General features: G+C 42.6%; 1 protein-coding gene across 2 annotated transcripts in view; it reads right to left on the bottom strand.

The window, feature by feature from the left end:
• ITGA2B (integrin subunit alpha 2b) overlaps positions 1–26,059 on the bottom strand; it is a 462,084-nt gene that overhangs the window by 191,234 nt on the left and 244,791 nt on the right. For both annotated transcript variants that reach the window (XM_069634280.1, XM_069634281.1), the window contains exons 11-12: positions 14,250–14,302; positions 7,948–8,156 (exon numbers count right to left, since the gene is read on the bottom strand). In XM_069634280.1, coding sequence (XP_069490381.1) covers positions 7,948–8,156; positions 14,250–14,302 — 262 coding nt within the window. The remainder of the gene's footprint in view (positions 1–7,947; positions 8,157–14,249; positions 14,303–26,059) is intronic.

Here is a 26,059-nt window from a genome sequence, read left to right as displayed (position 1 = left end):
CTGTTGGTTGGATCTAAAAAGAACACTTTACTTTGGGAAGAGATCATGCTTGCACAGTTAGTTTAAGTTTTTAGTGTTAGGGACAGAAATAGGCATTTTGAGACACGACAGTGACATACTTTATAGCTTGGGACATTCTGAAAAATTCCTTAGTTTTCTTTGAGGCAGGGAAACCCTCTCAGTTTTCAGGATAGAGGGGCATGTTTCCAACCCAACCCTTTCTTGTATAATAAATGTTTCTGCCCAAACACATGCCACTGTTGTGTCTGAGCCTTACTTCTGCTCCTTTACAGAATACATTTCCGTTTAAATGTATAGGAAACCATTGTTTTATGATATGGCTTTGCCAATGCGGATGTTCTAAGGTACCTGACAACAAACTGAACTCATGTCCATCACTGCTGACATGGTTCATCAGGGTATGGTTGAAATTCCAGGAGATTAGTTGCCATTTGGAGGCAAATAAGGCATTCGTATCAGCGACACTCATTAAAACACCTACAACAAAGACCATCTGTTCAAGGTACCTGGTTAATGACTTGCCTCCTTCTTACATGTAATAATCTCAAGGGAAGTATGTTTAAGGGAAAGTATATTTATAATTCCATCAAGGATAGCTCCACGTTCTTCTGCAATAATAAGAGTTGAAACTTATCACATGGTTGGAGCTCTGTTTTCCAAACTCTCCAGCTTCAAAGATTGTCACCTCTTGACATCAGCCAGAAAATAAAATCCACCAAAGGTTAATGAAAGGGCAAACAACGAGGCAGCTGAGATAAGTGTTTCATAAATCAAAGAAATAAAACTTAAGAGCTAAGAGGCTTCAGAAAGGCATTTATAATTCATTTTGGTCATGAATCTACACCTGTATTACCTAGAATCACCAGAAAATGTGTGTTGCAACCATGATATGCTTCTCCATAAAATGAGTCTAAACATGACATTTGTAGGATTATTACAAATATATACAATTATAAATATTAATACAAAAAGACATATTTCATAGAATAAAATCATCCCGCATATCCATGCCCTCGTGGGGATCATGAGAATCCAGATATCCATATTTCATCAGTGTGTCATGTTGCTATGATGAGATATGGAAGAAATATGATTTTGAGCTTAAAACTCTCCTGAGTGTGCAGCTCCCACCTTTCCACATGGTTAGACATATGATCACCCTATTAAAATGAAGGGGCGTATTGTTTGGGAGTGTCTGCCCACTAAGCAAGTCAATTGCAACACTTGACCAATCAAAATGTGGGATGTTACGATGACAAAGTGTGGAAATAATTACCATTAGAAAAGTAAAAACATGCAGGGAGTAGAGAGAGAGCTATTGATTTTGCAGGCTGCAAAGAAGGGGAACCCCTGTTTCAAACGGATGGGAGCTGATGTTGGATATTATCTGGAGGTGATTGGGCCTTATCCATAAGGAACGTTGCCCCATAAGCAGACCTGCTTTCCTAGAGGAAGAAAGAGACCACAAGGGGGCTAGCTTATTGGGCGTTACTTTGAAAACTCTTGAGGGTCCCTACTTCTGCGCCTTAAAGACATTTTCAAAACTGAGTATTATAATTCCCAATGTAAATAGACACAGCCCCTCTAGTACCATGTCTCTGCTAAGTCCCAGGAGAGGGTGACTGGGAACTAACTTCCACTTGGAGGAGCTAGTTCCAAATAGAATACGTGAGCATGTTAAGGAGGATCTGCACTTTGCTTCCTCACTGTATTCAAAACCAAGCAATATTTGTTTTACATAGGAAAAGAAAGCAGGCATGCACAGATAAAGCACAGCTGTTCGTAAATCCAAAGCCAACCAAATAAAACCCTGCAGATGTTTACAGGTGTAGCCTGACACCAACTTTGTGGAAGGATGTACATTTCCACATCTCCAGGATTGTTTGATAATTTCTGATGTGTGAAGAATATAGATATTTAAAAAGACAGATTGGGGATAAAAGGGATTTTAGCTGTATCACTTAATTTCCATAGAAAATGATGATATGATATGATAGTTTATTTATATAGCACCGTTACACAATGTGTTTCAAAGCGCTTCAAGGCAAGGGAGGGAACAAGGGAAAATACAATGACATTCTTACAAGCCATGAACAGTAAGGATGTGAAATTAACTATCGTACTCAAACTGACAACATTTCAGATACTGCAAGAGCTAAGACATAGATAAGGAAGGGAGTGGGAGAGTGGAAAGGAAATGGAAACAGACAGGCGACTACCGCACTAGGCCTAACGACATTTCTGGTAGAGCCGGAGAAACAAAAGGTGAGGGAGAGGCATGCAGAAAGGGAGGGGAGGAACAAAACAAGCAACTATCGTACTAGGCCTGACGACATTTCAGATAGTGCTGGGGAGAGGTGGGAAACAAGTAAGGAGATGGGGAGGAGACAGACGATGTTGCTATCATACTAGGTTCTGGGACAATTCTGATAGAGTAAGTGCATAGAAGAAAGTAAGGGGAGGAGATAGGAAAAGGGAGAAAGGGAGAGGAGGGGAGAACAGACAGTAAGCAGTCAAAAAGAGTGGAGTAGAAAGAGGGGAGACAGAATACAATTGCAGAAGTCAGTAGTAACACATAATGTTGCAAGCCGGGATACAAGATGAAGATGGAAACAGCATGATTCAGGGCCACCATGAGAAAAGGTGACGCACCGTGAATAAATGAGGTCCATAAAAGTCAAATCCAGCATTGGCCACAAGACAGTGATGGTGAAACCAGAATGTATTAGAACAGACTCCTGCAGAAGTAGGCTGGAGGGGGAGCAGGGTAGAAGAATCAAGCAAAACAGGCAACACCTGTGTGCGAGAAGGGGGGGCACAAGGGAACATCACGGGTGGACCAAAGGGGTGGGGATGGCCTGTGGGGACAGAGGGAGTAAACACATGTTGGTGCATGCTTACCTGCTGTCTGAGCAGGGGTTCGGGCCGTGGATCCTTCTGGTCCTAACAGGTCCAAAGAGAAATTGACCTTTTCTTCGACTGGCGTCGAGTCGGGCGCCCAGGCTAGAGACACCCTTGATCTAAGAATTAAGAGCAGGAAGGAATAGGCAGGGCTAAGAAAGTGGGCAGGGCTTAGGCCAGGTGACAAAGATCTACTTGCACCTGCTCCCCATCTGCAAAGGAAAAGAGGCTGGAGGGTTCCTTAAGTAGGGAAAAAGAGCGGCAACCAGGAAAGCACCAGGTGGGCGGGGCTTTCTAACTGGGGAAAAAGAGCGGCAACCAGGAAGGCAACAAGTGGGCGGGGCTTAGGCCAGGTAATCAAGATCCACTTGCACTTGCTCTCCATATGCCAAAGTAAATTACATTAACTCCTCACCTGCCACACTTGCATTTTGCCTGACTAGGTTCCCAGTTTAGATCACAGCTTTGAATCTCGCCACTGTTTGTATTTTGCCATACTTGCATTTTGGATGACTAGGTTTCCCAATTTAGATTGCTACTTGAAGCTCGTCACTGTTTGCCTTTTGTCACACTTCCATTTTGCCCGTCTATGTTTCCCATTTTAGATTTCTGATTTTAATCTCGCCACTGTTTGTATTCTGCCACACTTGCATTTCCCTGACTAGGTTTCCTAATTTAGATTTCTGTTTTAAATCTCACCACTGTTTTTACTTCGCCACACTTGCATTTGCTTGACTAGGTATCCCACGCTAGATTGCTACTCTGAATCTCGCCACTGTTTATATTTTTTTCACACTTGCATTTTCTTCCCAGTATATTCCAAATGTAGGTTTTTCACTGTGATTCTCTCCACTGCTGTATTTTGCCACAATTTCATACCACTTCCCAGTGTGTTCCAATTTGCAATTCTGCCACTCTGAATCTTGCTACTGATTATAAATTTGCCACACCTGCATTCTGCTTCTCAGAGTGTCCCACATGTTGGGTTGTTACATTGAATCTGGCCTCTGCTATATCCTGCCACACATTTGACATCCACACTATTTTGACTATACTCTACCCTAAACATACATCACCCTCGACTTGAGCGCCACTACCCATAAAATACAGCTGAGCCCCAAACAAAATTTGGTCCATCTGTCCACATAGCTTGACTCTTGACAATTTGACAAAGCACGTGTTCTCGCACCTGATAATTTGGAGTGCTATTAGTGACCTAGCCAGTCCCTACCCACCTTCGATTGGGCTATAAATGCACACACACATTATACCTCCCCTCTCACTGCTTCTCACCTCAAACTATGGTCTTCCAAAGGGCATTCATCCTCACAGCGCTTCAAGGCTATACCAATGGAAGGAGGTGCTATATATATGCCATATAACATAACATAACTCATAACATCCCAAAGTAGTGGAAGGACCCAGCATCAGTGCGACTACATATGCCAGGTAAAGTGGGAGGAGTATTTATTCCCTAATTAGAAAATCCCAAAACTGTATTTCTATGTTGAATGCGTGCACCACTACACTGTGGCATTCTAAATTGATAGCAGTGCCCCTAAACACATGCCTATAGATCGTAATGCAACACAAGATTGTTTGCATTTTGTTTCTATGCTTACGCTAGAACCCCAGAGTACTATTATCTGCATGGGATTGGATAATTAATGGGGAATATATACTGCACATGATTTATATATCCTGATGTTGATTTTACATGCAACCGTTCTCTTTATACCGATACTTGTTATTGATATCAGAGAAAATAAAACATGTTAAACCTCTCATTTAATACAATGTGATTTTAATTGTGTTTAACTGAAACGCGTTTTAACAAACTGGCCAATGAGCAGCAATGCTGTCATAGAACTAAGTGCACTGCTTGTAAGTGGCATTGTATTAATTAGATATAAAAAAAAGAATTAATCAATCTATTGTGTGACTGCATGCGTGCACAAGATTCGCAGAGGCAGGCCAATTTTTGTTTCTCTAAATCAGTTACAAATGAATCATTAGTTTATTGTGATGACTTCCAAAGCATAACGTTAGGCAACCACCTTTCAAGTTATTTTCGTTGAATATAACGAAATTTTGATTTCTAATGCAGCCTGTTCTTGTCACAGAATTTTTGGGTGGAATTGTATATTATGGGGGTGTTCAATTAGCGATACCCACTTAGTGATGAACAGTTACACACAAATATCTTAACAGTTGGGTCATGGTTATTGCCACAATAGAGGTGGAAAACATCTGAAATTGGGTATGGGACTTGAATGAGAGCGTATGTTTGCAAAGGTTGGACTCCACAAAGAGGTTATTACTTTTGGAAATTATTAAGAAGAATAAACCCAAATTCTGGCTTGGCTAGAAAGAAAACTGTAGCTTGGAACAATGGTTGCTCAGGACAAATGGACAGATTCTGAAAGAATTATGCAAGTAAAAAAAAGAGGATGGTCTTGTTTACTTGCATGAGCTTAAGAAATGCGTAGGTCTCCTTATTTACAAAAGTGATCTGCGCATTTCTCAGTGTGTGCCCGTGCAAATGAGGCGCTGGCCAGCCCCCAAGCGCGCATTGGTGTTGGGAGCGTGATTTCTACACTGATTCCTGATAGGCTCCAAGCGCAAATGTGGGTGCTGCGAGTGCCTTTTCACAGTGACATGCCCTTATTAGCATGCCATTTTAAACGTTAGAAAAAGAATAAAGAGCATTTTAATAAAATTCATGAGATGCTCATAAACTAGGCCAGACCTCAACAAAGTGCAGCGAAGTAGAGAGACCTCCGAATGGGAGGGTAAACCAGGTACACTCGTTCCCATAGAAGGTCCCACTGGAAACTAAGGAGGTAGGAACGTCTTAAGTTAAACCACAGACAGACTTGCAAAACTGAGGGGGTACGGTCAAGAACCATCAAGAACCAGCCACACTAAAAATAAAATCCCTCTGCTAACACCTCTAAAACTCTAGACAAAAGACAACCATACCTATACAGCACAACAAAATGCATGCATGCACTTCACTACACCGCAACAACGAAACAAACCACACATAACCTCACACAACAGCACATGACAACTACTGACCGAAAAGTCACACCTTCGCTCAGCGAACGATGTAAACCGAATTGAAGCTGCCAACAGCACTTCACAGCTCTCTTGTGCCTTTTCACGCTCAGTCCTACTAACTTACCGTACCCTCTTGTTTTTCAGATCCGCCAGAGCACCAGGGGACCACTCAGGTGGTGATAGTGTGCGGTATAAATATTCTTTGACATAACATAACATAAAAGACCCTTTCATGAATTGCACATCCCATGGGCCTCTTCCAGATAGCTACTGGAAGGTGATTCACATTTTTTCATATTTAAAAGCGCATTGATTCTATGAATTCGGTATGCGCTTCCAAGTGTGAAAAAATGCCCCTTCCCCTCCCTGATTTGCTCAAATGCGCACAGGAAGGGAGAATGGGCTTCTGAATGTACGCATCTATGATCCGCTTGAGATGTTGGTGCAAGAAGCCGACAGGCTCAGTAGGGATCCCAAACATTTGCACCTGTAGGAAAATGCACGAGTGTGCAAATACTGGAGTATTTGTATGGTGGAGAGGAAGGGAGCAGCGGAAACGCAAGCTGAGTTCCGCCCCTCCTCTCCGCCATACAAATGAGTGACAATGTGGGATGGCGTGAATGAAAGGCATAAAAGCCTTTTGTTTTGTGCGTAAAAGCCTTTCATTCACGTTACGCCACGGAGCAAAACAACCTCCATTGTGTTTTGCATGGTGTCAATTATTTACAGTTTTTAAAGGAAATATGCCAATTTAGACAGATTTCGATCAAAAGTCACACTTGACCTTCATATCATTAACCAACATTAATCATAAATAAAACGTCAACGACAATAACACAATCACACGTATCCTTTAATGCCATCATTTGTGCAGCTTAGAATGTAGGAATCTAAGTGATTTTACCAAAGCCAAAGGTTCGACTTCCCAAAAGTTTGACTTTTTTTCTTTTATTTTTTTTTATTTTTTATTTCCCGCAAATATATATGTGGGGGGGAGACCTCCCATAACCCTCCCACTTTACCCCTATACATTTTTATATACTTTACCCCCCCACATATATATATGCGGGAAATTGGGGGTCGAACTTTTGGGAGTCGAACTTTTGGGGCTAGGTAAAATTGTTCTAAACCAGAATGTAGGGCTAGAACACTGAGGAGCTAATTATATATAAGACGTAATTCGGCAGCAGGGAACCGTTACGTGTAGACATACATGTAGGTAGGTACATGCCACTGAATTTTCACCATTGGCACGGCAGAGTGCAAAAGGTGAGGGCAAAAAGCGCATACAAGCGCGTGCGCTGCCTTTTGTACTGCGCCATGCAAATTGAGTACACCATGGATCCCTATGGTGTCCACCTGCTGTTTGCTGGCACCTAAAGCTGGTGGACTCCATTTGGATCCCCAGCATTTGCGCTGGCATGAGAATGCATGCCGGCTCAAATGTTGGAGCATTTGTGTGGTGGAGAGGAAGGGAGCGGCGGAAACGCAGGTTTCGTTCTGCTCCTCCTTTCCGCCATACAAAAGAATGAAAATGATCTGTGACATTAACGCATGGCATAAAAGCCTTACGCAAGCCTTTAAAAAATGAGCGCCTGAGTGTTGAGAGAAGGGCTATCCATAGGAATGCATTGGGTGCTGTGTCAATGGAGTCTTTTCATATGGATTTAAAAAAAAAGAATTTAGCTAATAAATTAAGTACTGATAAAGTACTATTATCTTGAAGCCTGATAAGTGGTTCCTGTACTACTCTCCCCTCACTCAGATGCTCCAGTACAATGAGTGAGATGGTAATTAATTTACCATTGCGGTTCAAGGTGATATTGGGAAGGAGGAGGGCAGGACACAAGAGTTTGGAAGTAAAAGGAGCAGGAATAAAATTCAGAGGGAAACGAAAGCAAACATTAGAGCAAGAGGACAGTGACAGTTGAAGGCCAGTGGGGGGTACCAATGCTTTGTTACCATTATATCCATCTTGGTCCAAATCTCCCAGGAAGGCAATTGAAGAGCCAAACTGTCCGAAGACTTCTGTACCAACCAGGACCTGTGGAACATTGGCAAAATGAAGATTCCTTCTCTGCAGGTAAAGGTACACACGGCCCAGCTCGTGGAGCTTCCCACCGGGGCGACGCTCCATGAAAAGCGGCGCCCCCACCAGGAGATCGTCCTTGCTGCCAATGGAGGAGAAAAGAGAAGACAGGAAATACATCAATCAAGAAGTAGATCTAGTTAGGATGAGGGATCAAGGGTAAAGTGCCAGAGGGTCTCCATTAATTTTAGATGCTGGAACATCATCCCTGCAGAACCAATAAGTGTGGTGCAAGAGGATGCGGTGAATGTGTATTCTAGTGTGAGGGCCTATCCTGGCGGGTTTCATATGACCAGACAGACCAACCCCTTAATCCTCTGGTGTTAGTTTCCAAGGGTTCCTGAACACTGTTGATGCAGCTTTCTAGAGATTCCTAAATCCTTCACTCAGTCTCAGGTTTTAGGGTTTTCCACACCCTTTGTAAAGTTGCCAGGCAGGCCCGTCTATGGCCTTCAGATTTTGATGGCCCTCCTTAAGGAGGGAGAGTTAGAGCTGGAGTTTCAGTTCCGGAATAATGTTCAGCGCTTCCTCAGGTATCTTAGCTTCCTGGGGAAGCTGGACCCCTGTTGTTCCGTGTAGCCGTAAGGGAGGGTCCTCTCGACTACGTTGGGGCTGAGTCTCCAGAACTGGTTTACCCCTTCCTCCAAAGGCCTTGGTCTCAATCTCCTCCTTTGCCCCACAGAATCTGTGGTGCACTCTTTGTGTGTGGTTGTTCCTCCTCTCGCCTCTAACACCTGTCGAGGGCCAATTGGACCTACCAGAGGATTCCTGGTCTGACTTTCTCTCGGTTGCTCCACCTGCTGTTTCTCTACTTCCTCCAGGTCCTCCCCAATTTCCACCAGATATTCTTGTAACTTCTCTTTTGTTTCACCATCCACTCCTTGGTATTCTCCTATGTCTTCATTATTTTCTTCTACCACTATTGTCTCCCTCTCTTGCCACCAACATCCTTACCAAACTCTCTTCAGCAATGTTTGTAAGGATCTTAATCTTCCACCTAACACCTTCCCATATTCTCCACTCTTATAATGTTCTCCTACCTCCTCCTTCTCATATAATCCAACTTTCTCCTCAATATTGCTTACTTGATCCTTACAATCAACAATCTGTTCTGACTATCAATGCTCACCAACTCACTTACCTTCTTCACCCCTTTGCATACATTATTTAATCCATTAATCACCACTATTTCCTGTCTTTTCACAGGCTTCGCTATGCCTCGTTCATGCCTTCACCCCTTCTGGCTTCTTAGCACCAATCTCCATCTTCCTAAATTCATCCTCTAATTTCCCACGTCCCTGAGCTTCCCTTTCTCCAATCTCCCCTTCCACACACCTTCTGTACTCTACTTTCACATTCAAGGATATATGGCTGTCCCAGCTGCTTTACACATCTGTGCTCCTTCTTCACCCTTTTGGGCACCACCTTCTTTCCCTCTACTTTCTAGATCAAGGCCCTCTAAATCTACCTTCCAGGCTCTCAGGTCCTTATCCAGAATGGGTCCCTTCAGACGTGGCCTCACCCAGCCCCCTGGGCTTCCCTTCCAGCATTCAGGTCTTTATCCAGATCCAGCTCTTCTGGGTCTGGTCTCACTCAGCCGCCTGGGTCTTTAGCCACTTGTAGTTTTTTCATGCCTCTTCTTTTTCAGCCTCTTGGAAATTTCTCCATCCCCTGGTATCACCTGCTCAATCTCTTTCCCTCTCCTCCAACCTTCTCCAAATGAGGTCCCATTCTCTGGTCTCTAAACTTCTCCACTGTCAGACCAAACTTGTGGACGTTTATAGGTTTTGCCCCACCTTTCAGCGTCGCTCTGGAACAAGGGGATTCAGGTGTGTTAGTTGCAATAGCAATTGACAGTTGGGCTCCTCCCCTGGGCATGGCTTACAGCCCTGATATTGGATTTGGGATTGGCTCATTCCCCCTCTTAGGCTGTTCTCTCCCTGCTTGTAACGCTGTGGCCCTGACTTCCAGTCTCTAGGCTAAGGAAACCCAAGTATGTCTCTTCAGGCAGCTGGTGTTGGGATTAACTGGTGGGCCTCCGATCTGAGAATGCCTTCCAGTTCTAATGTGGCACTTGCAGTCTGGCTAGTTTTTCCTTTTGGGAAGTCCTCCCTATGGTGGCTGTGACCCTGACACTGTGGTGGACTCTGTTCTTAACTGTATGAGAACGGAGGCCTTGTATTATGGCTGCCTGGCTGTCTGCCCATCCCAATTCATGGGGGATTCCTGCACCCGCGCGAGGAGCAGAGTATGCAGGCACTGCCAGTTCTGCGGCACTGTCACTCCTTGATGGCCTTAAAAGGGACAGAATTGTCTGTGATGGTAATGTGACTGTGCCCTGCCCTGAGACAATGACAAAATGGGCTTGACCAGCGGATCTTCCCGGAAGCACCAGGGCTCATCCTCTGCTTGTTTAGGGACACAAAACCGGCCCCCTTCATCCCCCCTCTTCAGGTTCCCAGAACGGCAAAGACAACTTCATGAAAGGCACCCTCATAACATGTCAGATATTCTGAGGGTCAATGATGAATGTGTTTTTTTAAAGATGAAGGGCCACTAGTGAATACAAGCTAGAGCGAGAACCACCTCTTGGGTCTGACAAAGGAATAGTAAGGAAATTGCTTGATGGTGTTAATAACCATGATTAAAATTGTCACTACTGTAAGGCCATATGGAGAATGTGTGTTATCGTCTACAGGTGTGTGCTTAATACTTTTTGATAGTGGGAAGCCCATGGAGAATGATTGAGATGGAGTGGGAGAGTCCCTGGTGAATGTGTACAATGAAGTGAAAGTCTAATGTGATGTGCATTCATGCGCCATCCTCGAGTACGCTCAATCTCATTGGATTAATATCTTCTCTTAAATTGATTAAATGTAGAGTTGTACACATTTACATTGATAACAATCTGCATTTGTTTTTCATGTGCAGCTGAAATGTGCTGGGTTAGAAACGAGTCATGGATTATTGACTGTCCCAGTGCTCTCCCCTAGGGACTCATTCTGGGAAATGCTGCCAGGAGGGGGAAGCCTGGATCATAACGCTGTCTCTCAGGTCATGCACATTGGCGGAGGCTGAATACTAGTTTTCGGAACACATCCTCAGCATAGAGGAACATTTTAGCATAAATGTAAATGGCCTGTGGGCAGTTGGAATGGATGATCTGGGCGAGATAAATAAGGAAATTAAATTGGTTTCTTATATTGTGCGTTATGCCAGACTCCAGTCTCTAAGCGCAGTACTGGGACTTGGTGCCGAACCCGTGCAGCTCAGAGTAGTCTTGTTTACAAGGTCACAGTTTTCCCCCTGAGCTATCCATCTTGGAAAATATATTGGATAGCTCAGGGGCAACGCGCTCGCCTTGGAAGCAAGATGACGCAGAGCAACACAGGTTCGATCCCCAGGTCCGTGCTTAGAAATCTATGGGTATTAAGCATGTTATAAATAACCAATTGTAATATAATAATTATACAGAAAGCATTGATGAAAAAAGGGGAGTGGGTGCTAATGAAGAACAATGGGAGAAGTAGAGTAGGGCCCTATCACCAGGTACTAGACAAATCAGAGTGCCGACAATTTGGGGATCTTGACATAAATTCACTCTTTGGACTGCCAAAGACCACAATATGAACAGGGGGGAGAAAGGCAGGGTCACCTCGGGTGATCGAATTAGAACCAAAGGTTGAACAGATGGTGATTATCTCCATTCAAAGAAAAGTGGGATGGTGAATTTATAATAAGCCAGTCAAGACTAGCTCCTCTGCTATTCCTGCACTCTACATGTAAACCGCTGGTTGTGTCCCTTGTGTACAGTGCTCTGTTGCTTCCCACCTTGGTTCCTGCTTTATAACTCCTATTGATACAATAAATCAGGAAAGTTCCACTTATTACACAGGGCTAAATTACTCAGACACCCCAGGGTACGACAGATGGATCGCTGGACTTCACCTACTGCGATTTCAACTAGAGCAGAGGTAAGGGCTTGATATATCCATTAAAGAACAAGAGATATGGGATGTAAACAAAGGCCTGAAGATGGATAAATCGGCCCGGGAAACCATGCCAAGTGAGGTTTTACAAAATATGAGTGACAGGTTGCACCCGCACTGTCTAAACATTTTATCCAAAGAAGTTTTTTTTTTGGAGAAGAATGTATTGCACCTTTTTTGCAATAGACACATTTAGGCAAAGGTAAACTGAGTCCAATTGCACTGGGTTCTAAGGTGTATAGTCTACCAGCAGTGAGGCGAGTGATAAATGGTAACCCTTGTACCACTTGAAACTAAGTAAAGAAAGAAGAAAACCCCTTGAATTTCACACTTGGTAAATGTCTTAAGTGGGCTTGTTTAGTCCAGTTTATTTTCTTGTGCAAAAGACCAGCCCACACATGTTTCGACGCAATGCCTTTTTCAAGGCTTTTAAATTCTTGATGCGTTACCAGATTTGATACTTGAAGCGTCCTGTAAGGAATCACCTCCAAAACTACCATCTACGTATGTCAGGTCCCTCTCAAAAACACCTGATCAACCCCAGTGTTGCTTTGTCAGGTGTATGCTGATTGGCAGCATGGGACTAATCAGTCGAGTTGTGCCCTCAATTGAGGCATAGTCACTCTTTCTTCGACTCTCGAGGGAAGCAAATACAGGGCTCCCTCCCAGACTGTTCCAGTCCATTGACACCTACAGCAAGGTGGTAAAGTACAATTCTATCTACCGTACTTTTGTTTCTCATAAATTGGTTGTCAAATCACTAAACACATCAGCTTTGAGGAAGCTAAGACTGTCCAACCATAAAGCACCATCCTACCTATCCGACACCCTGTCTAGTTCCCAGTCCATAAGACCTACCAGATCTACATACACCAACCGTCTCATCATACCACGCATCAATAGATCCAAGGCAGGAGGAATAGGCTTCCCCTACATGGCACCAAAGCTTTGGAACACACTGCCCACTAACCTCAGAGCAGAAACATCCCTCCTCTCTTTCAGGAAACAACTCAAAACTGCTCTCTTCAACTATCATGCGCACCTGCCCACCCTCTTGCTCTCTATTTACATGTACCTTAACCATAACCATTGCCCAATGTAACCCAGGGCACAACTGTATGTAACTAAGTTTAAGAAACACTGTAACCAGCGCCACGATGCCTTCGGTCTGATGTGCGCTTAACAAATGCGAATAAATAAATAAATAAATAAATATATAATGTGGTTTTAATGAAGTCATGCCACTGAAACCGGTCGACGGTGTTTGCTACATCCAAAAAAAGGCATTAGTTAGCCTATTTGTGATTGTTTGAGCAAACCTTTTTACATTGTCTGACTCCCCTTGAGTTAAAACGATTTTTGGAAGGGAAGTCGTGACTGTATTGTCTTTGTGTTCTAGAAAAAGGATCTTCTCTTTTTCTATTGTTTTTTGTGTCATTTTAACCTTAGCAATCCAGGGTCAGTGTGACAATCTGTGGGCTATTAAAGGACTGTTCACCCCATTAGATGCCACACGAGCCTTTGGAGAGGAATATATATCCTCTTTAATTTCCCTGGTGCGCTTCTTCTTTTAATTACAGTTTCTTCCAATTTAAATACATCTGGAAGAAAGTGGTATAGGACATACAAGGCTGGATGTATTACACATTATAGAAGCTGGTAATTTGACTCTTATTCTGTCACTATTAGACAGGCCTTGTAACAGTGCAACCTAGTTGAGAGCGCACTTTAGGCAGGGATAGTATATTTCTTGTTCTATCCTTCTGTCTTCTGCCACAGCCTTGTTTCTACATTTTTCTTGATGTCTAGCTAGATATTAGCTGAAATTGTTGTCCTGACCACAATTGTTTGGTTTATGCCGACTGGACCTCTTTTGGGTCTTATTTGGCTGCTAACAGTTTATAATACACATGTGTGTTGCCTATCTATTGTGTGAACATAATCTACTAAGGGCAATATCCTGTTAACTTTGTAGAATCTGCCCTCTTGTTTAATAACTATGTATGAAGCATACCTGTGCCATTTATATGACCTTATTTGAACTTGTTTTACTTTCTGCAATGTGATTAGCACCAGCTGTGTGTTATGTTTTTATTTTTCCATATATTTAACCCAATAACGCCTGGTCTTTGGGTGATTTCAGGATACACCCTCACCTCTTAGGATAGATCACATGGTCTCCTTACCCGTCATTGTTCATGTCGGCCACAGCCACAGAATGACCAAAATATGAAGCCACCTGAAAGAGTCAACCACAGGGAACAAACAGAACCCTTCAATGTACGTATAAATACAAACACTCATTAGACAGTAAGAGTTCATAGCATTATCATCAGCAAAAGCCTGCACAGCAACACATTGAACACATTCCAACAATGATCAAAAGTCAATGGCCCTCATTATAACTTTGCCGGTCTGGCAACAACAGTGGTGGTAAGCTTATCGCCACTGTTGTTTCCGGACCTGCAAAGTACAAGTCTGCGGCCTGGTGCCGTTCCGCCCGCCAGGTCTGCCCTGGCGGGCAGAATGGCACACGGCCGCAGATGTTCATGGAAGCACCGGCAGCGTTATTAACGGTGCCAGTGTTTCCATGGTTCCCATTCCCATTGAGTCCTATGGGACTCAATGGGAATGGGAATTAACAATTGACGCCGCCTAATTTACCAGACCGCCAGGGCTGTAATGCCCCGGTTTTTCCGGCAAGTCAGGCGGCGCTAATTCATTACGGGTCTGGTGGCTACCTTACGGTTTTTCCGGCAAGTTTTCTACCGGACTTGTAATGAGGGCCAATGTATTTCTGATGTATATTAAAAATAATATTTCATGATAAACACAGCCATGAGATAGGGCTAAAAATAAAAGTGTCCCAAGCTCACTCTCACTAGAAAAACCAAAAGCAGCACCCACTGCCCCCTCGCAGGTGCTGTAGAAGTATGACACAATGAATTGACGTAATGAATTGAAAGTTGTAATGAATTGAAAGTTGTAATGAATTGAAAGTTGTAAAGTTTAAACGTGATATGTGATTTGATATGTCAATGAAATGTTGTTCGTTCATTTAAGTTTGCATTGTAAAAGTTCCTTTGAAACTAAATATAGTGTAACAAAGTATGTCATTTCACTTCACTGAATGACAAGGTTGTGCCAGTCTCAACACTATAACATAATTCTGTAGCTACGTATGTTAGAGCTATTCTATTAAAGAGAGGGCTGCTGTTTTGCTTAATAATTGTATTTGGTTGCATCAGGGCCAAAGAGCAAGGCAGGCCTTGCCCATATTTAAGGCAAGTGCCACCATTGCACCAACCAGAAGAAGAAGCTATTTATTGCTCATTGTATACTTTTCTGGTTCTGTCCACAAGAGGGGAATACTTGCTGAGGTCAACATTCTGCATTTTTGTTCTTCCCAAGATTTGTTTTAGTTGCACTTCATGGTTTTTAAATAATAAATTAAATTCACATGAACTGTTTATGGGTAATTGTACCTGCAAAAACCTATTGAGGGTTTGATGACTGATTGATTGACAATTGTACTTATACAACAACCAGTAGCCCTTATTGGAGAGGCCATGGGCTTTGTACAAATGTGTGTAAGAGGACTATTCATAGTCAAGAGATTTTGTGCATATTTCATTCAGTTTGTAAGGATGACATTTTTGTATTTGTATTTTATTTTTTATTTCATTTGTCATTTATATAGCGCCTCATGCCAATCAAAAACAATTACAGTACAATATAATAAATAGCAGAATATTAAATTCTCAAATTAGGACTGGAGTAGGTACATTTTAAGAGAAGTGTGAAAAAGAGAGTATGAAACAAGGAAACAAAGAGAAACTGGGAGAGAGTTCTAATGATAAGGAGCAAGTAATGAAAAAGAGCGGGACCGTTACTGGCCACAGGGAGATCAAGGAACTTCTAAAAGAGCTTGAGACCGTAAGACACGCGAGGGAGTGTAGAACAACACAAGACATGAGCAATACAAGGGTGCAAGTCCATACAGGGGGCCTCATTATGACTTTGGCGGTAGCCGTTCTGGTAAAACTAGCATGGCTGTCGCCGGAGTCGTGAATTTACCGGCACCCAGCAATTACCGGGGCATTCCAGCCCTGGCGGACCCATTAATTGCTGATTGCCGGTAATTATTACTCCCCATTCCCATTTGAGCCCGGTAGGGCTCAATGGAAATGGGGAGGACGGTAGCACCGGCACCGTTGATAACGGTGCTGCTGCTATCATGTAGGTCTGCGTGTGGGTGCTGGTCCACCCGCCAAGTCAGACCTGTCGTGCGGGAGGGCACCCGCCTGCAGAACTCATAGTTAGCCGGTACGGTAGCAACGGTGCTGGTAGCTTACCAGCAGCGTTGTTACCGTACCGGCTAACTCATAATGAGGCCCCGAGTTTTAAATACGATACAGAGAAAATACAATCTGAGACGTGAATGAAAAGATAGCCATCCAAGAGAAGAAAGTGATGAAGAAATAGAGTCTTAAGGAGAAAGTAAATAAAGCAGGACGAACAGAAGCATTGAAAACAGATTTAAGTGGAACCAAATGAGAGACAAGCAAGCCACAGAGCAAAGTGGAGCAGTAAAATAGACGTGAAAAGATTAAAGAGGAAATCAAGAGTTTGATAGCACCAAATGTTAGAAAAGGTCGAGTTGTCTGAATATTAAAAAGGTGATAGTGTCAAGAACGAGATAGGGTCTCTGGAGGATAGCTTAGGGGCAACGTGCAACGCAGGTTTGATCCCCAGGTCCACACTTAGAAACCTCTGGGTATTAAGCGTGTTATAAATAACCTATCATACCATAATCAAGATATGATTTGAGAAAGTTAAGTCAGAGTCAAGATAAAGACCAACGTTCAGAGCAGAATCAGCAATAGGAGGACAAGAGATAAAAGAAGGGGGAGATGGAGAAGGAAATGTATTAGCAGGGGAAAAAAGAACTTCAGTTTTAGAAGAATTCAAAAGAAGAAAGTGATCAGACATCCACATTTTGATGGCTAGAAGACAGAAAGCAAGATTGTCGTGAATAGAAGAAGTAAAAGAGGAAAAAGACAGAAAATGTTGGGTATCATCTGCATAGAAATGGTGAGAGAGGAAGGATAGCTCAGGGGCAATGCATTTGTCTTCGAAGCAAGACAACGCAGTGCAATACAGGTTCGAATTCCAATCCCGGGCTTAGAGACCGCGCGCTGGTATTAAGCGCATTATAAATGAATAATAAAATAAATAAATAATAGATACCAAAGGATGAGATAATAGACGCCACAGGCAAAGTATAGAGAGACAAGAGAAAAGGTCCCAAAACAGAGCCCTGGTGACTCCGTGAGAAAGAGATAGGGCTTGATTCATGGAGCGTTTTACTATGAGATTGCGCCATTGTAAAACACTTGCATGAATCAGGGCTAAAGTGTTAGAAGAGATCCCAGCCCATTTTGACGAGTAAGTGTGATTAGATAGATAAGAACGAAACCAAGACAAGGCAGAGATAGAAAAACTGAAAGAGGAAAGAGAAGCCAGAAGTAAAGTCTGGTCCACGGTGTCGAAAGCAACCGACAGATCCAGTAGAATAAGAAGAGAAGAATGTGTAGAATAGCGAGCAGAAAGAAGAGAAACACAAACTGGAAGAAGAGCAGTTTCCGTAAAATGGAGAGGACGGAAACCTCACTGGAAACAAGGATAGTTGACCTATAGCTCACTGCATCAAAGCAAAGGTTCCACCGCTTTAAGAGAGGCGTGAAAACAGCGGCCTGAGCTCCAAACAGCGCAAAGTGTAAATGGTGCCAATGCTTTTTGTTCGTTCCTTTATTAGTGTTGAAAAAGTGAGCAAAGAGAGTAGAAGGAGCAATTTGCATGAGATGCAAATGTGTTCGTTTTTGAGGGGCAAGGAATCTGAAGTGCTTTTGCTGCTACAGCTGTACTTTTGTTTCAAAAACGAACGTGCGTTCGCATTGCTAATTCTTCACCTGCACAGCACTGCGAGTCAGGAGACTCTTGCTGTTCTACGTCCGTTCCCTGGAGGGGGCGGAGACTGCTGCCGGTCACGTGGTCATCACGTGACTCTGAACCACCTCAAAGGCCAGACTCAGTCACCCTCGCGGCGTTAAGCCCGGTGGTGACAAGGCCGCTTGCTGTGCTGTTTTGCTGCTGTTCGGCTCTGGGAGGCTTGCTCCTGGAACTAGTGAGCGGAAGTCACTGAGTCCAGTTCATCGACATTTCAATCCTGCCACAGGATCCACAAATAAGTGCTCTATCGTGCTAATTTGCAACCTACTGAGAACAAAGGCACAGGAATACCTAGATAAAATTTCAGTGTTTGGTAGCACGAACATATTAACAATATCCGCACATACAACTCTAATTTTCAAACACGTACGTGTAGAGAAACTGCATTGTAGGTTGTGAGATCACAAGGATGACGACAAAACAAGGTCCACAGACAAGGACAAAAACTATACAACAGCGACGACAAATAAATCCTTGGTCGCTAGCAAAGGCAGGCGCAGAAATCCAAAAAGCCATTACTCATGTAGTCGGGGAAACGGATGTAGACCTCGAAACAGACTCCACGGTGACTGGCAATGACAACATAGGATGTGGTGAGCAACTCCCCTTACCCTTTCAAATAGACTTTGCTCCGTCGGATGACGAGAGAAATATTGAAGCCATTCCACCAAATGGCCACTTACAACAGAGCGAAACGCATGAAAAAGACAGCGACATGAATCAGCAAAAAATGCCTGAAACAACTCCACACTCGGAGAATGTCATTGACTTAATTACATCAAAAGATTTACCTAAGGAAAGCGGGAATAAATTTAAGGCACCATTGTCCTTGTCTGACCTAGTGCCGATCCCGCATGACATCAGCGAGGCTGACAAAACTCAAAGTGTTGAATGCATAGAAGACTTTGTCACCCCCTTTGAAATCCCTGACGTAGACTTATTAGAAATATTACACCCTGAGTCAATAACGGAGATCTCTCAAAACACACAAACAATGAACATAAAGCAAATAACTCAACCAGTTGAGACTCAATCTCAAAACTCTAAGGAGCACAATAATCAAATGGAACTTGGAAAAACCTTTAATTATGCTAATAGCAAACTAGTGTCAAATGTCAACACCATCTCCACACAAGAAAAAACTAATTTGAAAAGCGCCTTGATAAATGGATCCGAACAGGGATCCGAAATGCTGGACGAAGCAACAGGGGATACTATCTCACAACTTGCTGTACGCCTAGGGAAAACAAACTCTCAAAGGCCGACCGCTTTGGGATCAAAAAACATAACAAACAAGGAACCTTCTAAATCAAATGGAACATCAAACAAAACTCATCAATCCCTAAACACTAACGAAAATAGCGATAAACAAGGAAACAAAGTAAGCACACCAAGATGGCACGCAAGGACACCCGTCCTGGAAAAATCGAAACAACGACAACCTACGGAAGTGAACACTCCCTTGACTCACACGAATGTAGATTCATTTAATCTACAAACAACGCAGAGGAGGGATTCTAGCGAGGCAGCCACGAAATCAAGCCTTTCAGCAGCGGCTGCCATGCAAATACATAACAATGTACTAGCAGCATCATCTTTAGCTATGATCCCCTTCGTAAAATTATATGAATCCCTAAATGAAACCATTAAAGACCAAGGCGCAATGCTAACCAACCTAATGGAAAAGATAGAAAAATTGTCTGGTTTTACATCTTTTATCCAGAGCCAAATGGAGAAAGAGGCAGACGTATCTGCAAATTGGCAAATGCGCCTTGGCGACCTAGCAGCAAGATATCACTGTGACAATGACAACTTGTCCATAGGACTGCTAGAAGCTGTGAAATGGATGAGACACGAACGATATCAGTCTACTTCAGTAACTCCACCAGAAGTACAAGGAAAGTGTCAGGAAACAAGAGTCAAAAATGACAAGTCACAACTAAACGTACGTGCACCTAGTTGCGACCAATCAACCTTAGAATTATCACAGAACAGGACAAATAGCCGGCAAATGAAAAAACAACAAGAGTTGATGACAGAAACACTTCCAGATTTCTCTCAGATCACTCTTGGAGAAGTTGCCAAACAATCAGCCTTTAAAATCTTCACTGGCGTACATGATGAAACAACAAAAGCCTCAAAAAAACAATCCAAAGATAGTACAACAAACGATGTTCCCAAGATCCCACTTTTTTCCGCAACCACCCTAGTCAGAAATAAGTGGAAAAGATCTGCAAATACAAAAAAATTTATAAGGAATATGCCATTACCAACTCGACCAGCAATATTCGCACGAGCAGAGAAGGAAATTCGAAAACTAACAACGTCAGAAAATCAAGCCATCTCCAAAAACACCGAAAAGAGGAGCCCATGTAGGAAACGTATGCGGGGAGATACTTCAGGAATAAGCACAGCACAAATCATCTCAACCTCGTCAATAGAGCTTTGCAACCTGTCAACATATTCGCATAATAGCGACAGAAATGATGACGCAGCCGTGTTTGAAAACGTATGGCAAGACGAGGATCAACAAAAACAAAATTTTCCAAAAAGGGTTCCAATTCGAAGAACCAATGAAAACAACACAAAGCCTCAAATGATGGGCAAATCAAATTTAGAGAAAGAAGGAATATTAGCACAAGCTGCAAACAAATTAAATCCAAAATTAACAATAAATCAAAGGAAACAAACTGTGCATTATATATCAAAAACACAACAGTATCAGAAAAAGAAAAATGGCAACCAAATCACGAAGCTTCGACTTCAAAACATTCATACAGACGAACATGAGATGAATTTAAATCGGACAAATGTGCTGAAACTATTCCAATGCATACCCTCCTTACGGACCATTCATACGGATGACATCAAAATAGTGGAATATGCTTCTGAAAACTCCACCGATCAGGTGCTACTGCACATTATCTCAAATGCAGTGCGATCCACAATTCTACATGCCTCAGACGAACTTCTGGCATTTGGCTTTGACTTGACGGTAGAACCTCCAGAAAGCACTGAGCAGGAAAGAAGCCAATATGACGAGCAGGACACCCTTACAATGGAATCTAAAATCAACGCACTACGTCAGTCATTGGCCAACATTCAAACAAAGCAAGGAATACAAAGACAGCCAAATTAGCAATGGTTGAAAAGACAAGAGGGACAAGGAAACCTCTTATCGTGGAATACACGTGGCTTTACACACTTGTTTGAAGAATTTCCTGTCTCGTCCGAAAAAACAATATTCATTTGCTTGCAGGAAACTTGGTTACGTAATAAACCATCAAAAGATGGTTTTAGCATATTCCTTAATCCTGCTGGAAAAAACAGAACCGGTCGCCCCTTCTCGGGACTCTTGACCATGATTCGAATTAACGAAGGATGGACACCAGTACAATCCCATAACCCAAATCCCTTTGTCCAAGGTACACTAATAAAATACCATCTGCCAACCAAAGAGCAATGTGAATACATGCTAATAATTAACTGCTATTGGAATCCAGCTAAAATTGCAACTGACAAATTCATAAAGTCAGTGCTGGAGCTCATAGACAATGTTATTCTAAATCATAGGAAAGTATGGATCATCTGCTGTGGAGACTTGAATTGTGCATGGTTTAAATGGGACCAAACTTCAGAAACTAATCTAAGAATTCCAAAAAACCAATTATGTAAAAGAGCAAATGCTTGGCAAAATATGATGTCAAATCGAGACCTGGGAATGATTAATGGAAACATCAAAGGAGACATTCCGGCAAAATGCACTTGGAGAGGTATCTTCAAAGGTGCAGCGAAAACCCTAGACTATATCTGGACGTCAGCAGAGATGTATGGAAAACTAATTGACATAGAAGTGATCACAACAAGAAAGAGTGATCACGAGATGATGCGTCTAAATTGGTGGGTTTCTTGGAACATGAGCGAGCCGAAAATAGCCCAGTTAACAGTAAACTCGACTGGCAACAGACTGAGAATAACTGGCCCGCAGATACGACAAGTTACTGAAACATTCTGTAGAAAAGAGGACCAAGGTACATGTGATTATGCTCCATTATTATTAAACCTTGTGAAAAACCATTTAAGCACGACTGGCAAAACACACAAATATAATTTCAGCAAAGTGATCCAAGACGCTAAAAAAGTACTAAGAAGTGACGTGAGAAAACTGAAAAAAAATCACAAAACGGGTGATGTTCGAGTAAGTATAAAAGATCGGCGCAAACAATATAGGAATTGGATTAGATCACAGAAAGCAATCATTGACCAAGATCGTGCGGAAAATATAATGAAACTTATGCTAAAGAAAAACTCCAGAGACATATGGTCAATATTAAATGCTGGATCCCTGAAATTCCAACCAACAATTGTAAACGGTCTAGCAGGAAACATTTGGGTTGACCATTTTACAAAGGTATATAAAAGATCTTATTGGGAACCAGCAATAGAACTTAACACTAAAACGAAGGACTGGGACTTAAAAATAGACGCACACGAGATCGCACATGCAATAACCAAATTAAAAAATTCCCGGGCGCCAGGTCCAGACCTGATCACAAACATAATGTTAAAACAAAACGTTGTGGAATGGTCAGTCTTTATCGAAATTCTCTTTACTCGACTCGCTACTACCAGACAAATACACGAGTCTTGGTCAAAAGCCATAGTGGTGCCAATCCATAAAAAGGGCGACCGGGACAATCCAAATAACTATCGTCCAATCGCTCTTTTAGATACCATAGGTAAGGTTTGTGGATCTTTCTTGAGAAAGAAACTTGCAAAATGGGCAAATGATGAAATGATTGTAGACCCAAGACAAACGGGATTCACTGCTGGCGTCGGAGTGGACGCAAATCTTTGCATCTTAAGCATATTAAAAATGGAAACCATCAAAGCAGGTCAACAGATGTTTCTAGCCTTTATTGATATGAAACAGGCCTTCGACGGAATAAATCGCAGAAGGCTATGGCAAAAACTTATCTCATGGGGATGTCCGGCCAATCTACTTGAACCTATCATAGCACTCCATACTAATACATCAATACGTGTGCGATTAAGCAATAATGGAGAAATGTCAGAAACCATCGAAACTGAGAAGGGGGTAAAACAAGGGTGTCCTCTGGCATCAGAGCTATTTAAATTGTTTATAGCAGACCTACCAATTCACTTGAGAGACGTCAACTCATTTCCTCCAAAACTGAACAATACACCAATTTCCTGCATAACATATGCCGATGACTTAGTACTACTGGATCGTACACAAGTCGGACTGCAACGATTGTTAAGCAAATTGTATAATTACCTGACAATGAATGACCTCGAAATAAACACGGCCAAAACCAAGATTCTAGAAATTGGCTCTAAAGGTAACAGAAAAGACCGAGATTTTTCATGGTCCATAAACGGTGAAAAAATAGAAAGAGTAACTTCCACAAAATATCTAGGAATACGCTTCAATAACTCCATCAGTGAAGGACCATGGATTGAAGATCTAAAAAACCGCATGAAAAGGCTGGCGCTGCAAGGAGCAAAACTAGAGAGAGAATACGGTAAATTCTCGTTGGCTCCCGTTATATTTTTCTATGCACAAAAAGTGGTACCAACAATAACCTTCGGAGCGGAAGCTGGGTGGAACATCTCAGAAACAACATGGCACCTGCTGGAAAGCATATTTTGGCGTAGAGTGTTGAATCTACCCAAAAGTGTCCACGCTGCTGCAGTAAGGCACGAATTATCACTGAATTCGTTACACTCGAAAGTTATATGGAAATCGCTCACAACATGGAGGAAAATGAATCTGAACCCCCCAATTCCAGCATATGAGATCTTCAAAATGGAATCTGGAACTCAAATAAATCTGACAACTAAATGGAACTCCAAATTAATGGAAATCCTAACCGCAGCTGATATTAAAGAAACAGAACTGTTGAATACACCTCAAATCGCAAAAAAAAAGTTTGAACGATGGTCCTGGATAATTAACAAAGAAACGCGAGATTCACTCAAATCAATGGCAAGTCTAGGGCCAATCGAAAATAAACTAAACACGCCAGCTCGATTCCTGACACGATGCCCTTCAAAGTATCATCGTATGCAGTTTCTAAGATTGAAACTAAACATATTAAGAACAAAAGAAACACTAAAGAGACAAAAAAACACAAAAATAAAGGACAGTTCCTGCAGATTCTGTAAAGATGGGATTGAAACCACCAAACACCTTATAACAGAGTGCACAGGAACAATCTCTCAGCGTAAAATACACCTGGAAAAGTTCACTCCGTTGAGGAATGATATCGACAGATGGTGGAAAAATCTGTTATCGGGCGAAAATATACAGCTAGTCTGTGCAGTAATAAATTACATGGACATGCTGTTGCCAAATCAGGAATTCTGGGACATAGACAAGAGAGTTGCCAAACCATAACCATAACCAAAGGCAAGCAGCAGTAACAAGGAATAAGGATGAAGCGTGGAAGAATGTAACAAAAGCCTTATCATAAAACATGTATTAGGCTGTAGTTTTACAAAAAAAAAAAAAAACAAAAAAAAAAAATTGCTAAAAATATGAGCACCTGCTGAAACGTGGATCAAACAACAGAGATAAAAAATAAAAACAAACAAAAACACATATATTACAGGTCATAGTTGCGTGGATCTGCATGCACCGACTGGCCCATGCCCTCACTATCCATTCAGCTGCATCCTGGAACATTCACTCAACTCCCACACCCAGGGCCCCATGCATCGCAGCAGTGAACATGCACTCAGCTATCAGCCATACATGCTTTGTGCACAAAGGATGCAGCTCATCATCACCGTTTACACTTGGCAATAAATGGAGGGAAATGACATTAAGGGGAAGCATGGCTGACAAGACCAAGAGTGTGGAAGGTATTTACTATAGAAGATTGTAACAACGATGGACCGCCAGTACTCCAGGTAAATTGTAAGGTTCTTTATTGTCCTTGTCCTGTACTCCTCCACAAGACACAGGGATGGTAGGCGACACAAGATGACAAGGGAAACACCGGGCTCACCCCGACACCCGTCTTCACTGCTCACAGCTTTCTCTCTCTCTGCCCAACCGTCACCCAGCAGAACACTTCTACACAAACATTCCACTGCAGATGACCTCACACTCACTGCTAATCTGTAAACCAGATTACTACAAAGATCAACACCTAGTGTAAGAATTAACTGCAAGACATGGTAGTATGTCCTGCAGGTAGGAAGACAATGGGCCTCATTAGCGGTCCGGCGATAACCCTGCCTGTGCTACCGGCGGGTTGCCGCTAGACCCGTAAACAATTACTGGTGACTGACTTCCTGGTGCCACCTGGCTATTTCAGGTCCGGTGGCCAGGAAGTCAGGCAACGGTCATTTTGTTAGTCCCCATTCCCATTGGGGAACTAACAAGACAATGGTGCCGGTGCTCCTGTGAAAACTCTGCAGGCGTCCTGGTAGGCAGGTCTGACCCTGGTGCGCGGGACGGAACCCGCCTGCAGAGTTGTACTGTGCTGGTCCAGAAACAACAATGTTGTCTAACCGTGACAATGTATTTACCCCACAGATTTGCATGAACATATAGATGTAGACGCTCCTGTAGATGCTCCGTAAATGTTTAACCTCACTGCCCGGACTTCTTCGTGTGACTTAATATTTGTGCGAGAAACAATAGGCCAGATTCTCAAAAATGAGCACAATGAAAAAGTGTTACCTTTGCATTTCATGGAGGGCTGGACAGTAGTGTAGAGATGCACTGACCAGTCCTCTTGCATACAGTAGTGTCAGGCGCTCACACGTTGTTGCAGGGAACACATTTCACAGACAGAAATGCTAGAAAAACATTTCTATCCCTGTTTGGGGGATGGTAAGGCAAATGTGACAGCCGCAGCCACAGCCACACCTAAAAATAAATGCATTGTAGGGTCAGAAATGTACATTTCTGCACATTTAGAAGTGCATTCTTTTTGTGAATTGGGGATCC

This window comes from Ambystoma mexicanum, chromosome 13, assembly GCF_040938575.1.
Source record: "Ambystoma mexicanum isolate Mex_15411 chromosome 13, UKY_AmexF1_1, whole genome shotgun sequence".
Taxonomy (NCBI): domain Eukaryota; kingdom Metazoa; phylum Chordata; class Amphibia; order Caudata; family Ambystomatidae; genus Ambystoma; species Ambystoma mexicanum.
Note: the sequence above shows the minus strand (reverse complement) of the source record. Positions and strands in the feature narration are given on the sequence as shown.